Source organism: Myotis yumanensis, unplaced genomic scaffold, assembly GCF_028538775.1.
Source record: "Myotis yumanensis isolate MYYU_CA2020_CCGP unplaced genomic scaffold, mMyoYum1.0.hap1 SCAF_16, whole genome shotgun sequence".
NCBI classification, from domain to species: Eukaryota; Metazoa; Chordata; class Mammalia; order Chiroptera; family Vespertilionidae; genus Myotis; species Myotis yumanensis.
In genome coordinates, this window is record NW_027223767.1 from 35758900 (window position 1) to 35772598 (window position 13699).

The 13699-nt window shown below is 36.9% G+C and overlaps 1 protein-coding gene across 6 annotated transcripts in view; it reads left to right on the forward strand.

Annotated features, from left to right (window-relative positions):
• Positions 1–13699, forward strand: part of HELZ (helicase with zinc finger) — a 134991-nt gene that overhangs the window by 45096 nt on the left and 76196 nt on the right. For all 6 annotated transcript variants that reach the window (XM_070394936.1, XM_070394932.1, XM_070394938.1 and 3 more), the window contains 3 exons: positions 3033–3300; positions 5779–6112; positions 7189–7319. In XM_070394936.1, coding sequence (XP_070251037.1) covers positions 3033–3300; positions 5779–6112; positions 7189–7319 — 733 coding nt within the window. The remainder of the gene's footprint in view (positions 1–3032; positions 3301–5778; positions 6113–7188; positions 7320–13699) is intronic.

Sequence of the window (13699 nt, forward strand, 5' to 3'; positions counted from 1 at the left end):
AAAAATGATCTTCAGCTGTCAAATTTAATTGCTAAATTAAGAACATATTATGTAATATTTAATATGATGTGATCAGAAAGTAATAGAAAAATATATTTAAAAATTGTATATTTGTCAAAAGATAAATGTAACTGAGTGGAAGCATGTAAAATGTATAAAAATACTCCTATGCTATTACTTTCGTGTTTTAACTTTTTAAAATTATTAGCTTTGCAAAGAGATTGAAAATAGGGACAGACAACATGGAAAAGCTCAGAAGTGTTTATCTTCTATGTAGCAGTTTTGGTGAAAAGAGTGATGTATAAATGGATCCCAGAAATGGTAGTTTGGGATTTTTTGGATTTTAGTTTATTGTTAATTTGGGCAGTCAAGACTTATAAAGCCAGACAAGAATGTTTTCTAAGGATAAGAGTGTGTTATCTAATTTTGGAATTAGGAAACATTTCATCTCATTCTTTTAAAGTCCTAGATAAATATAGCTGTTTTGAGCAAATTCCATATTTAACATGCATTTATTGCATGCCGTTTTTGTGCCGGCTCTTGTGCTGAGTATGTAGAACACTGGGTTTTTCTCTCCTTACTTTCTTCTTATCCACTCTCCAGGTCCTGTTAAGGATATTTTCAAGTCTGCTCTGTACTACTTACTGAAAGACAAAACAAACCAACCCTTTGGATGCTTTATTAGAATAGTAATTATGTGGCTGAAATGAGAGCTGTTGTCAGTAATCAGAGGGCAAGGGACGTTGGGAAGCATATCTTGTGCCAGACTAGTTATTCCAATCTTTTTTTAAAATATATTTTATTGATTTTTTACAGAGAGGAAGGGAGAGAGAGAGAGAGTTAGAAACATCCATGAGAGAGAAACATCGATCAGCTGCCTCCTGCACACTCCCCACTGGGGATGTGGCCGTAACCAAGGTACATGCCCTTGACCGGAATCGAACCCGGGACCTTTCAGTCCACAGGCTGACGCTCTATCCACTGAGCCAAACCGGTTTTGGCAATTCCAATCTTGAATTCTATTTCTGTTGTTGTTAATCTCACCCAAGGATATTTTTTTCATTGATTTTTAGAGAGAGTGGAAGGGAGGGGGAGAGACGGAGAGAGAGAAACATTGATGTGAGAGAGACACATCAATTGGTTGCCTCTCACACATGCCCTGACCAGGACCAGGGATCGAGTTTGCAAACGAGGTACATGCCCTTGACTGGGAATCAAACCCATGACCCTTCAGTTTGTGGGCCGACACTCTAACCACTGAACAAAACCTCCTAGGGCTATACTGTATTCTTAAAGTAAGTTAGAGAAAAGAAAATGTTATTGCCGAGACCGGTTTGGCTCAGTGGATAGAGCGTCGGCCTGCGGACTGAAGGGTCCCGGGTTCGATTCTGGTCGAGGGCATGTGCCTGGGTTGCGGGCACATCCCCAGTGGGAGATGTGCAGGAGGCGGCTGGTCGATGTTTCTCTCTCATCGATGTTTCCAACTCTCTATCTCTCTCCCTTCCTCTCTGTAAAAAATCAATAAAATATATAAAAAAAAAAAAAAAAGAAAATGTTATTAAGAAAAAAGAAATATATGGTACTTATTGGAAAAAATCTATGTATAAGTGCATCTGCACCGTTCAAACCCTTGTTGTTCAGGGTCAGCTGTATTTGTGACGCTATTGCAAAATAGACCATCATCGTTTCATCCAGAGTATTTTAAAATACAAATGTTTAATGAGCAGACCATCTTTAGAGCTTGATGATTATAGTTGTATTTATGTTGCCATTTGAGAAATAATAAAACTGGTATATAGTAATAAAATGCTTTTTCAGGGAACAAAGATTAGAGATTAGAGCAATTACTGTTTTTCTTTTTATTACATTTTTATTTTTAAATTTGGGCCTTTACATTGTAATCGTTCTTAAGATACTAGCATAAGCTACTTTCTAATATTGAGAAATTTCTCTTGGTGGATGACTACGTGTTTATAATTTATATGTAACATTTAATGTAGCAAAATCTCTTATTAAGCAAAACATGGCAATTATGCCTTAGGCTCTCATGTCAAAGATAGCACACGATAACTTTTCTTTGTACTTCGGAGGCTAACTAATCTCTGTTTAAATTTTTTGTTATTTTTTCCCTAAAACTTTAACTTGAGTTGTGAAATCATCTTTCCAATTACGTTAGATGAAAACTGAATCTCGGCCTGATAAGTCAGTTAAGGAACCTTTTTTCTTTTGGTTAAGTTTCATATTTATAGGTGTATGTATGTTCCACCCAATAAAAAAGTAATGTGCTTGCTCTGCAGACAGACGGAGGCTACCCAGGGCTCAGAATCTATGTTACAACGTATTTCACCCTGTGCCGGTATTCTGCAGAGTTGAACAGTCATTCATTTTGATATTGTGCCCTACTTGCAATATAATTTAACTTAGGCTAAACTGAATTTTTTTTAAAAAATGGCATTTGAATGGTATATCATATTTCATTTTAATGTGGAATTATTGGTGTTTCTCATGAATATTTCCTAAAAGGGTTTTGTTTGTTGTAAGTTGACTTTCAGAGTTTCACTGTGTTTTACTACACGAGAAGAGATTTAACCTTTCACAGTTTTCTGATCTTCTCTTTCTATCATGGGACAGGTATTGGTTGGAGGAGGAGAAAAGTGATTGTCACCTGATAGATTATTGTCTTATGAGGAATTTATCATATCTTCTTCCTAGATCAGATTTCTCTTGACTGGAGAGTTAAGTTCTAAATGTTAATCTGTATTTTTAAGCGGTTAATAACACTTTCTAGAATGGCCTAGTCTGGTGTTAAAAAAGATGTTTCTGTATGGATTCCTATTTATGTTATTTTGTTAAGCTAGACAAAAAATATTTCTGATGTGGGGAAAAATACTCTGTCCAATGGGTTTATATATTGTTCTGTTTTTAAGAATTAGAGCTTTAGCATATAAAATTCTCTTACCAAATATACAGGGCATTATTTGGTAATTTTAATGTTGTGCTCTTTTATAAATGTGTGTTTTGTTTCCATCTAGATCTTGAGTACCTGATGCACGCAAAACAACAGCTAGTATCCACAGCTAAGCGTTGGGATTCTTCTTCTAAGACTATTATAGAGTTTGAACCTAATGAAACTACTGATTTGGAGAAGAGCCTTCTTATCAGATACCAAATTCCTCTCTCTGCTGACCAGCTATTTACCCAGTCCGTTTTAGACAAGTCATTGACCAAGACCAACTATCAGTCACGGTTGCATGACCTTCTTTATATTGAGGAGATAGCTCAGTATAAAGAAGTAAGCAAGTAAGTTACATTAGAAACACTTTTCTTAATTTTTGGTTATCTCCCCTTTGGATGTTATTTTTCATTTTGAAAATGGAGGTGTTCCTATGTGAAGACAGATAGTAAAATGGTTGTTATTCAGTGGCTGTTATTTAGTAGCTGTACATGAGCTTCTTGAGGCAAGAACTGTGTCTTGCCCATCCTGGTAGTCCTAGCGTTTTGTACATAGTTCATTTCCACAAGACTCTGCCAGGTGCTGGGAGTCTAAACATGTGGTCCCAGCTCTTTAGGAGGTTTCTGTTCATGGTAGCCAGGGCAAGCACTCAGTGAATATTTGTTTAGTAAATGTACAAAAGCTGAAAGAGACTTCTATTTTGAAAAGGAATTTTAAGTATGAAATGATTTAAATCTTCAGGAAAACTAATTGATAATAATAAAATACCTTTATAGCAGTTTATAAATGCTTTAACATATTTTACATTTTATCCATATTCCATAGATTAAGACCAAGTGTTTAAATGAAAACTTATTTGAATCATTATAGAAAAGATAATCTGAAAAATTAAAGTTTGAGTGAAGGAAGATGTTAATGAAATAGTTGTTGTATTTGGTAGTAGCATTCTGCTTTTTAATAAAATGAAACGAACCTTAAAAATTGAACCACAGTTATGAGGCACAAACACATTTTTATAAGTAGTTTTCCCTTTAAATATACCCTAACCAACACATCTTTCTTTCCCAAGCTGCCTTATTCCCCTCCCTCTCTTTTTATGGAATGTATTGGTGTGACAATGGTTAATAAAATTACATGAGTTCCAAGGCGCCTTATCAATACCTTATCATTAATATTATTAATAGATATTGAATACTCACTGAGGGATATATTCAGAAAAGGAAAAGTGAAAACTTAAAAGATACCTTGTGTTACTCTATTTATAGATTAAATATGGTCTAACTTTTGGAAAGTATTTTATTCAAATTAAATACATGTAAGATTTACAAAATCAGAATATCGTTTTCATTACTCTAAGACTTTCAGTTGTGGTCTATTGATGGTCTCTTAAAAGACATCAGTTGTTTCTATAGACAGTTCTAATGAAATGATCAGTTATCAAATAGCAAGGGCAGTGGCTTGTATCATATTCATTATTCACATTATTAATATTCATGTATTTTATTTATATTATTGTAGTTTCTTTTTCCTTGAGAAAGGAACACTATGGTAAGTCATAAATATTGGGATGAGACAGAGCTTACAAGCTTACAGGAATCTTTTTGTTTTTTTAAATATTTTTATTGAGTTCAGAGAGAGGAAGGGAGAGGGAGGGAGGGAGGGAGAGAGAGAGAGAGAGAGAGAGAGAGAGAGACAGACAGACAGACAAAGAGAAACACCAATAATGAGATCAGCTGCCTCCTACACGCCCCCACTGGGGAACGAGCCGGCAATCTGGGCTTGTGTTCTGACCAGAAATCGAACCATGACCTGCTGGTTCATGGGTTGACGCTCAACCACAGAGCCCTACTGGCTGGGTGACAGGAATCTTAAGAGATCATTTTGGAATACCATACCAGAAATTTAGAAGATATTATAAATTAACTTATGTTTGTTTAATATTTTATTAAAGTTTACAAATTATTCCATATACATTACTTTAGAACTTATAACTAAATATCAATAAGCTTATGGATTATTGTTTTTAAGTAGAAATTTATCTGAATGAAAAAAGAATGAACCCTACAAATTTGTGGAGGTCAGATTCTGATCAAGAAATTAAGTAGATGAAAATTTACTGCAAGAGCACCTTGGAATAGCTTCAAGCCACTTTAAGAGGGGGCTAAAAGTATCTGCAATACAAAATGAGCGCTGGTGGCAAACAACGTTGGTCTATTTCTAGAGGGCTGTTTGGCAGTTTGTAATAAGGGTCTTTAGAAAGGTTGAACCTTGCCTCTATGTAGCCATGAATGGGAATTTATTTTGGATGTTATTAACAGAGAAATGTTAATCATTGAAAGAGAAATTTATATTAAAAAAAGAAAAAGAAAAATTTATGATTAGAATTTTTTGGTAAAATCCACTTGGAGAACATCAGTATAATGAAAGTCCATTGAGTTTTCATGCAGTGCCTTTCCTTCTGGTTCTAGGTGATTTTAAAGCCTTATTTGTCCCAATGGTGTGGTCAGACACTTACGTAATATTTCATTTTATTAAAAAAATCATACTTAGCTTCATTTAAATGTTCATACTTTAAAAATTGTGTGTATTCAACACAATTTAATGTGTGTCTGGTTACTGAATGAGAGTTGACTAAAAAAAAAAGTTTTCTTTGTTTCCAGCTTGGATTAAAGTTGGACAGTATGTAGTTTGTAGCCCAAGAGAGTGGAATTGATCATGAAGTTTTAATTTTTTGTATGTTTATATTTGATTTATTTTCTATTACTCTTCTATTTTTTAAGTTTTTGATGTAGAATATTCAAACTTGTTTTCCACTTCTGATTTAGGTTCAATCTTAAAGTGCAATTGCAGATTCTGGCAAGCTTCATGCTCACTGGAGTTTCTGGAGGTGCAAAGTATGCTCAGAATGGACAACTTTTTGGTCGTTTTAAGCTTACTGAAACACTTTCTGAAGATACTTTGGCAGGACGGCTTGTGATGACCAAAGTCAATGCTGTTTATTTATTACCAGTCCCTAAAGAGAAGTTAGTACAGACCCAGGGAACCAAAGAGAAGGTTTATGAAGCTACTATTGAAGAAAAAACAAAAGAATATATATTTTTAAGGATATCCAGGGAATGCTGTGAAGAACTTAATCTTCGGCCTGACTGTGACACACAGGTATGTTCCAAGTGTGGCAACAGTCTCCTTATCAGCTGATACTCTTCTGGTTTGGTTTTCTTTCTTCTGCCGTAACCCGAAATATTATACTAATGGGTGGAGAATTGAACCTCTGGTAACTCTCAGAGAAAAGCAATTCTCTTTAATCTAAGTAACATCTGAAATGTTCCAGTTTTATACAAGGTCAAGTTTTCTGATTAGAGTTTAAAATCAGCGATGGAGGAACAGATAGAAACCAAGTTACACCCTGGGACAGTTCTCATCTGAAGTTGTATCCGCTCCTGTTCTCTTTATCTTTGGATTCTTTGCTGAATTGTGTGTTCAGGTTCCATATTTAACTGGAAAGCTAATATTTTTTCTTTTTAACCATAAGACAGTGAATATTGTTTATTAATAGAAGTTGATAGTGTCTTAAGGGCTGTTTTATCACTTGAGAGATGATATTTCACAGATGTTCTACTGATTGTAGCAAATGTGTTCTTGATAGGAATGGTGTAATCAAATAACCTTTAGAGCTTAAGTAATTTTCAAGTGCCTCGGTTTCTTTAGGTGTAGAATGTGGTTAATGATAGTATATACATTATTGGTACTATTAAATGAGATAATATATGTAAAGTGTTTATTATAGTACCTGGCACTAAATAAACTAAGCAAATATTAGCCATGATAATTATTATCCTATATAATAAAAGCCTAATTGCAAATCGACCAAATGGTGGAACAACCGGTGAAATGACCGGTTGCTATGATGCACACTGACCACCAGCGGACAGGCACTCAACACAGGAGCTGCCCACAGGCCCCAGGCCTGCCAAGGCGGGTGCCCCCTGGCCCCCCTCACCCCCCACTGATCGCCCTGCTGGTTGCCCTGCAGATCAGCCCTGATCGCCGGCCAGGCCTAGGGACTCTGTGCAAATTTTGTGCATCGGGCCTCTAGTTAGAATATAATTGTACTTTAAAAGAATCTCTAAACTTGGTTCCCCTAAAAGATTATCTTCACAAAGTATTCTAGTAAGCTGTAAGTGCTGATGTTTACTTTCATGCTTAAAAAAATTATTTTTAATCTTATGTTTCAGGTTGAACTTCAGTTTCAATTAAATCGATTACCCCTCTGTGAAATGCATTATGCGCTAGACAGGATCAAGGACAATGGGGTTTTATTTCCAGACATCACTATGACTCCAACCATACCTTGGAGTCCCAACAGGTACAAAGAGGTGGTATCTCATTAAAGGACGTTCTGCTAACGTTAAACTCAATGTCTGTGCCGGATAACTCAGGCATACCTTTGTAAGAAAGTTTCTCTGTATTATTCAGAAGACACTTTATTAGTTGAAAAATGAGAGTAAAAGAATGCAGCATTTGAAGTCCATCATCTATTTACTTTTCCTCAGCATCTAAATGAATTCTATTGCTTTTCTCAACAGCCTTTATAGGGTAACAAGCAATTTAGAAATACATATGTCTGAGTAGTTGAATGGGAAAATTAGGGCCTTCCTATACTGTTTAACTAATTTCAAACACATTTTGAATATTGAAGACATTTTTGTAATTTAGCAAAATGGAAACAGTGTCATAGAAGATATCACTTCAGAAACCATTCTCAAGTTAATGGTTGTGTAAATATTTTTCTGCTTAAATTCTATTTGTCACTTTTTTACATAGTGTAATTAAATATGATACTTCTATTTTGTTTCCAGAATAACAGCGGTGACGCCTGCATAACTACATCTTTCTTTTCGTCCTTTTCACTGGGTTTTATCCTCGTGGCCCCTCCTCCTCTCAGCTCACTCCAGCTTTTTTTCTTTTTTAAATCTCAGTTGCTCTACACAATAGAAGTTTATTTATCATTTGTCAATCCAATCATGGTAGGGTGGTTCTCCCATCTCTGATGGAGGCTCTGGTATCTTCAGTAAGTGGTTTCCAACGTCACCCTGGGTATTGGCATCCAGCTGGCAGACGGGGGAAGACGGAGCACAGAACATCATATAGGAAATTCTATGTGCCAGGCCTAGAGGTGGCATATATTTTCACATTTTATTTCTTCTGGTCCTAAAAACAGAACAAAACAAAACTTGCCTTTCAATACAAAAACTAAATAATTTGTCCCTTGTTTACTTGCCCTAACTATTCTATCCCCATTTTCCTTTTTATTGCCACATTTCTTAAGCAGGAATAGTCTACATATTTCCAATATCCTTTATTTATTCATTCTGTAATTTCTGTTTTTTACTTCCTCACTCTCCTGAAAGTAACCATTGATCTACTAATTGTAGAAATTCAGTGACAGCTTCCCAGGTCTCATTTGATTCAGCGTCTCTGCATCCTTCCCTTTCTTCCTATCCTTATAGCCCATGTTTTATTTAGAGCTGGACTATTTCAGTCCTTTCTGGTTTGTCTTCTGTCCTGCTGTCTGTGTCTCTGTTCTCTGGGCCAGATCTCAGATTTCTTTTAGAGTGAGTTTACTAAAACAATAATTTTATTTCCCTCCTTATATATCTTTGAAGGCTTCTCTTGATATGTATATAGAGTCTGAGCAGCTGATACTAAACTCTGTTATGTGGTCTCATTAACAGTGCTTTCGAACAGTATCTTCTCAGTTTCTTTTCCTTTTTTCTACTTGAAACCCTTTTTTTTCCTTCTAAATCCCCTAATTTGTCCTCCACTTATTTGCCTTATCTTTCTTTTTTAACTATGTTTTTATTGGTTTGAGAGAGAGAGGAAGGAGGGATAGAGAGATAGAAACATCAATGAGAGAGAAACATTGATCGACTGCCTCCTGCACACCCCAACTGGGGATCAAGCCTGCAGCCCAGGCATATGTCCTGACTGGGAATCAAACCATGACCTCCTGGTTCATATGTTGATGCCCAACCACTGAGCAACACCGGCCGGGCCTTAATCATTTTTAAGTGTATAGTTCAGTGGTGTTAAGTATACTCACATTGTTGTGCAATCTGCAGAACTTTTTCATCTTGCAGAACTGAAACTTAATACCCATTTAACTCCACATTTTCCCTTCCCCAGTCCTGTCTTCTCATCTGTAAGTGATCTTCTCTCCCTGAAGTAATCTGTGCTAAATGTTGATCTATTGAATATTTGTCTTTTTTTTCAAGATTTAGTCCATCTCAAATGCTCTCTCCTTCAAGTAGATAAATCTTATCCTTTCATTTCATTATTTGAACAAATATTTATTGAGTGCCTACTATGTGCTACGTTCAGTTAACTTTGTGTGTTTAAGCATAATTTCTCTCACATTAATTTTCATTAATTTTTTACATGTCTACAGTTCTCTTTAGATTTTGAACTTTTAAAAAAATTAAAAATTTTCAATTATAGTTGAAATTCATTATTATATTTCAGGTGTACCGTTGTTACACATTTGTATAACTCATGAAGTGATCTCCCCCACCCCCAAAGTCTAGTACCCACTAAGTTTTTTAAAGGAAGAGACTACATCTTATTTATTTTTGAATCTCCAGTAGGGCCTTGCACATTGTTAATATATGACACATTTAAATTAATAAGAATTTCAAGTTTAAAGAAATATTAGGGTTTCAAATGTGAGGTCCTGCCAGTGTTATTAGGCATTTACTGTATATGCTCAGTTCTGAAAATTATATAATATATGACAATGTATTCAATACCCCTGACGGCAAGTATTAACTGTAAAAGTTAACTAAGAAAATGTCAAGTGGCAGAAAACTTTTAAGTAGGAAGAGAGTCCATAACACTATTATTACAAATAGTAATTGAAATATATCTGGGTCTGGGGACATACTGAGAAATCACTATCCATTTAAAATTTTTCCTAGAGTAAGATAGAAGTTAAATTATTCTTGGGCATGTGGCATATAAATTAATTATAACAAAAAAATTAATTATAACAGTGTATTAGACAAGGATTAAAAAAAGAACTTTGAATTAATTTGGTTCAGGGAATAAAATAACACTTATTTTATTCAGAATAAACTCGAGGAGTCTTTATATTGTTTTAAATTGTGAAAATTAGAGATGACTCTTATCAGCATATATATTGTAAATCTTCCCTTTATTTAGTAGGTGACACAATAAAGACAATTTGTTTTATTCAGAGTTGACCAACATTGTTAAAGTTTCTGATCTGCCTTGAAGCATTTATGTACACTGAAACAATTGATAAGAAGAATGGATTATATAAATAAATAAATATTGACATATTTTAGAATTATACTCATAAATCTGTCATTTAATCTCATATATATATATATATAAACCTAATATCTCTTCATTTTTTGGAAGTACAAGATTTTCTTTTTTATTCAGGTATCCTTTATGTGCAGTATATTACACAAATCTTAAGTGTACAGATCCATGAATTGTTACATATGTAATTGCCATCCAGATGGAAGATATAGACATTTATGATACCCTATAAAGACTCCCTTATGCACTATTCCATTTATTCTTATTTTTTTTTAATTAAACCTTTATTGTTCAGATTATTACAGGTGTTCCTCCCCCCCCCATAGCTTTCCTCCACCCAGTTCCCACCCCACCCTCTGCCCTTACCCCTCCCACTGTCCTCATCCATAGGTGTACGATTTTTGTCTAGTCTCTTCCTGAACCCCCACACACCTTTCCCCCCAAGAATTGTCAGTCCACTCCCTTTCCGTACCCCTGGTTCTATTATGTTCACCAGTTTACTCTGTTCATCAGATTTTTTATTCACTTGATTTTTAGATTCACTTGTTGATAGATAAGTATTTGCTATTCATAATTTTTATCTTTACCTTTTTTTCTTTCTCTTCTTAAAGAATACCTTTCAGCATTTCATATAATACTAGTTTGGTGGTGATGAACTCCTATAGCTTTTTCTTATCTGTGAAGCTCTTTATCTGACCTTCAATTCTGAATGATAGCTTTGCTGGATAAAGTAATCTTGGTTGTAGGTTCTTGGTATTCATCACTTTGAATATTTCTTGCCACTCCCTTCTGGCCTGCATGGTTTCTGTTGAGAAATCAGCTGACAGTCATATCGGTACTCCCTTGTAGGTAACTGACTTTCTTTCTCTTGCTGCTTTTAAGATTCTCTCTTTGTCTTTTGCTCTTGGCATTTTAATTATGATGTGTCTTGGTGTGGTCCTCTTTGGATTCCTTTTGTTTGGGGTTCTCTGCGCTTCCTGGACTTATAAGTCTATTTCTTTCACCAGGTAAGGAAAGTTTTCTGTCATTATTTCTTCAAATAGGTTTTCAATATCTTGCCCTCTCTCTTCTTTCGGCACCCCTATAATTCTGATGTTGGTATGCTTGAAGTTGTCCCAGAGGCTCCTTACACTATATTCATATTTTTGGATTCTTTTTTCTTTTCCAGTTGGGTATTTTTTGTTTCTTCGTATTTCAAATCTTTGACTTGATTCTTGGGATCCTCTTGTCTGCTGTTGGATTTCTGTATATTATTCTTTATTTCAGTCAGCTTAATTTTTAGTTGGTCTTTTTTCATATCCTCCAGGGTCTCACTCAATTTATCGGCGGTTTCCAGAAAATTCTTGAAAAACCTTATAACCGTGGTTTTGAACTCTATATCCAGTCGTTTGCTTTCCTCCATTTCTGTCATTTGTGACCTGTTTCTTTGTCTCCGCATTTTGGCTGCTTCCCTGTGTTGGTAGAGTGGCTTTGTGTGCTAGGTGTCCTATAGGGCCCAGTGGCTCAGCCTCCCCAGTTACCTGAGGTGGACACTCTTGGTACACCCCCTTGTGGGCTTTGTGCACAGTCTTGTAGTTAAACTTGGATTGTTGTAGGTATCACTGGGAGGAATTGACCTCCAGGCCAATTGGCTGTGAGAATCAGCAGTGTCTGCAGTGGGAGAACTGCAGTGCTGAAGACACCCTTCTGGGGCAAGACTTGCTTCAGTTGGGCTTTGGTGCTCACTGAATCTGCCCCCTGAGTGTGTTCTTTATGGATCTGAGGAGTTGTAATCTGGATGGTCCCACTCTGACCACTGGGTACACTGGCTCTTGGATCTAAGGAGGTGCTAATCTAGCCTCTGCCTGAGGCTACCCAGCAGGAGTTACAAAGAGATCTGCAGGTTCCCCTTCCTTTATTGGGGGTTTGGAGGTGCCCAGATGAGGCCCAGCTGTGAAGCAAGCAATGCAAGCTGCTGTGGGGCTTTGGGCCTTCTCTTGGAAGTTCTGGGTCTGTCTGGCCCAGCTGCATTTTGTTAGGTAATTTTCAGTTGCAAAGGGCCAGGGAATTCATATGCAAAAGCTGCTGCTGCAGCCTGGGTGGGGTGGGTCTCGGAATCAACAGGGTGGAGCAAGCAGCTATGGCTGATCCTCAGCCCTGCCCTAAGGGGCCCCGCATCCCAGTGTCCCAGTAATTGCTGCAAGCACCTCTGAGGGAAAGCCGCCCTCGAGTTCCGAGTTCTGCCTGCTTCCAGACAGTCCAGTTTTTCCCCGTATGAGTCCTGGGTCCCCAGAGACTTCCCGGAACCGGAGTTCAGAACAGTCGGGAGCTTGTGATTCCCTCCCGATTCAAAAAGACAGCCGCGTCCTCAGGTGCCAGCCCCTTTCCGCGTGCGCTGGAGCCTCCATACCTCTGCTCTTTACTTCCGCAGCTCCTCTGAGTCTCACTGTGCTTTTCTCTTTCCTTCTAGTTGTAGAATTTCCACTCAGCCAGCCTTTCTGTAGTTCTGGATGATGTCCGTTTTGTCTTTTCATTGTATTTTTGAAGTTGTTGTCGGAGGCAGCAATTTCCGGTGTTTATCTTGGTTTCTCCCCTAATATCTCTTCATTAATAAAATCATTAAAATCCCTGAATTTGAAAGATTAGAGGTTGATTTTAGAACTTTTTCTTGTTTTTTGAAAGTGTACTGGTCAACTTATACATCATTTTTTTGAAATCCTTAGAAAATATTATAATAATGGAAACAAACATTAATTGAGCGCTTGTTGCTCAATTACTTTCCTAATCAGGTTGTATGCGTTATTTCATTTGATCTTTACAATAACCATCTGATGCAAGTATGCTATCTCCATGTAAAGACAAAGGAACCATGGGGCCAGGTATCATAGAATCATAGTCACTCAGGTATTGACCTAACTGTGGCATCAACATGTAGAGATAGAGGCCAGAGGTAGGTGGCCCAAAGCTAGTGCAGGAGCTGGAGTGCCACCAAGGACCACGGTTCTCCTTTCCTCTCTGCCATACACAACATACTGGTTTTCTTCTTGATGCCCATTGCCTCATGAATAGGAGATGGCTGCTGCAGTTTTATTTGCCACGAGCTCATTTCAGCCAGGTGAAGGAGGAAGGCAAAGTAGCAGAAAGAGCTTTCTTCTAGTGAGGCTTTGTTTTTGTTTTATTGGGTATAGAAGCTCTTCTGAAGAACTTCCTCCTACATCTCATTGACCAGAATTGGGTCTCCTGCAGAGGAGGCTGGGAAATGGAGTATTTAGCTATCTAGGTTCAATAGAGGAAAGGCAGAAAGGCTGCTGTGGATGGCGTGGGGATAACGATTCCACAGTGTCTGCCACGTGTACTAGATCTATACTTAGCAATCATCTAAAGCAACTTCTCCTTTGTAGAAGATGAAACATTGCTGGGGAC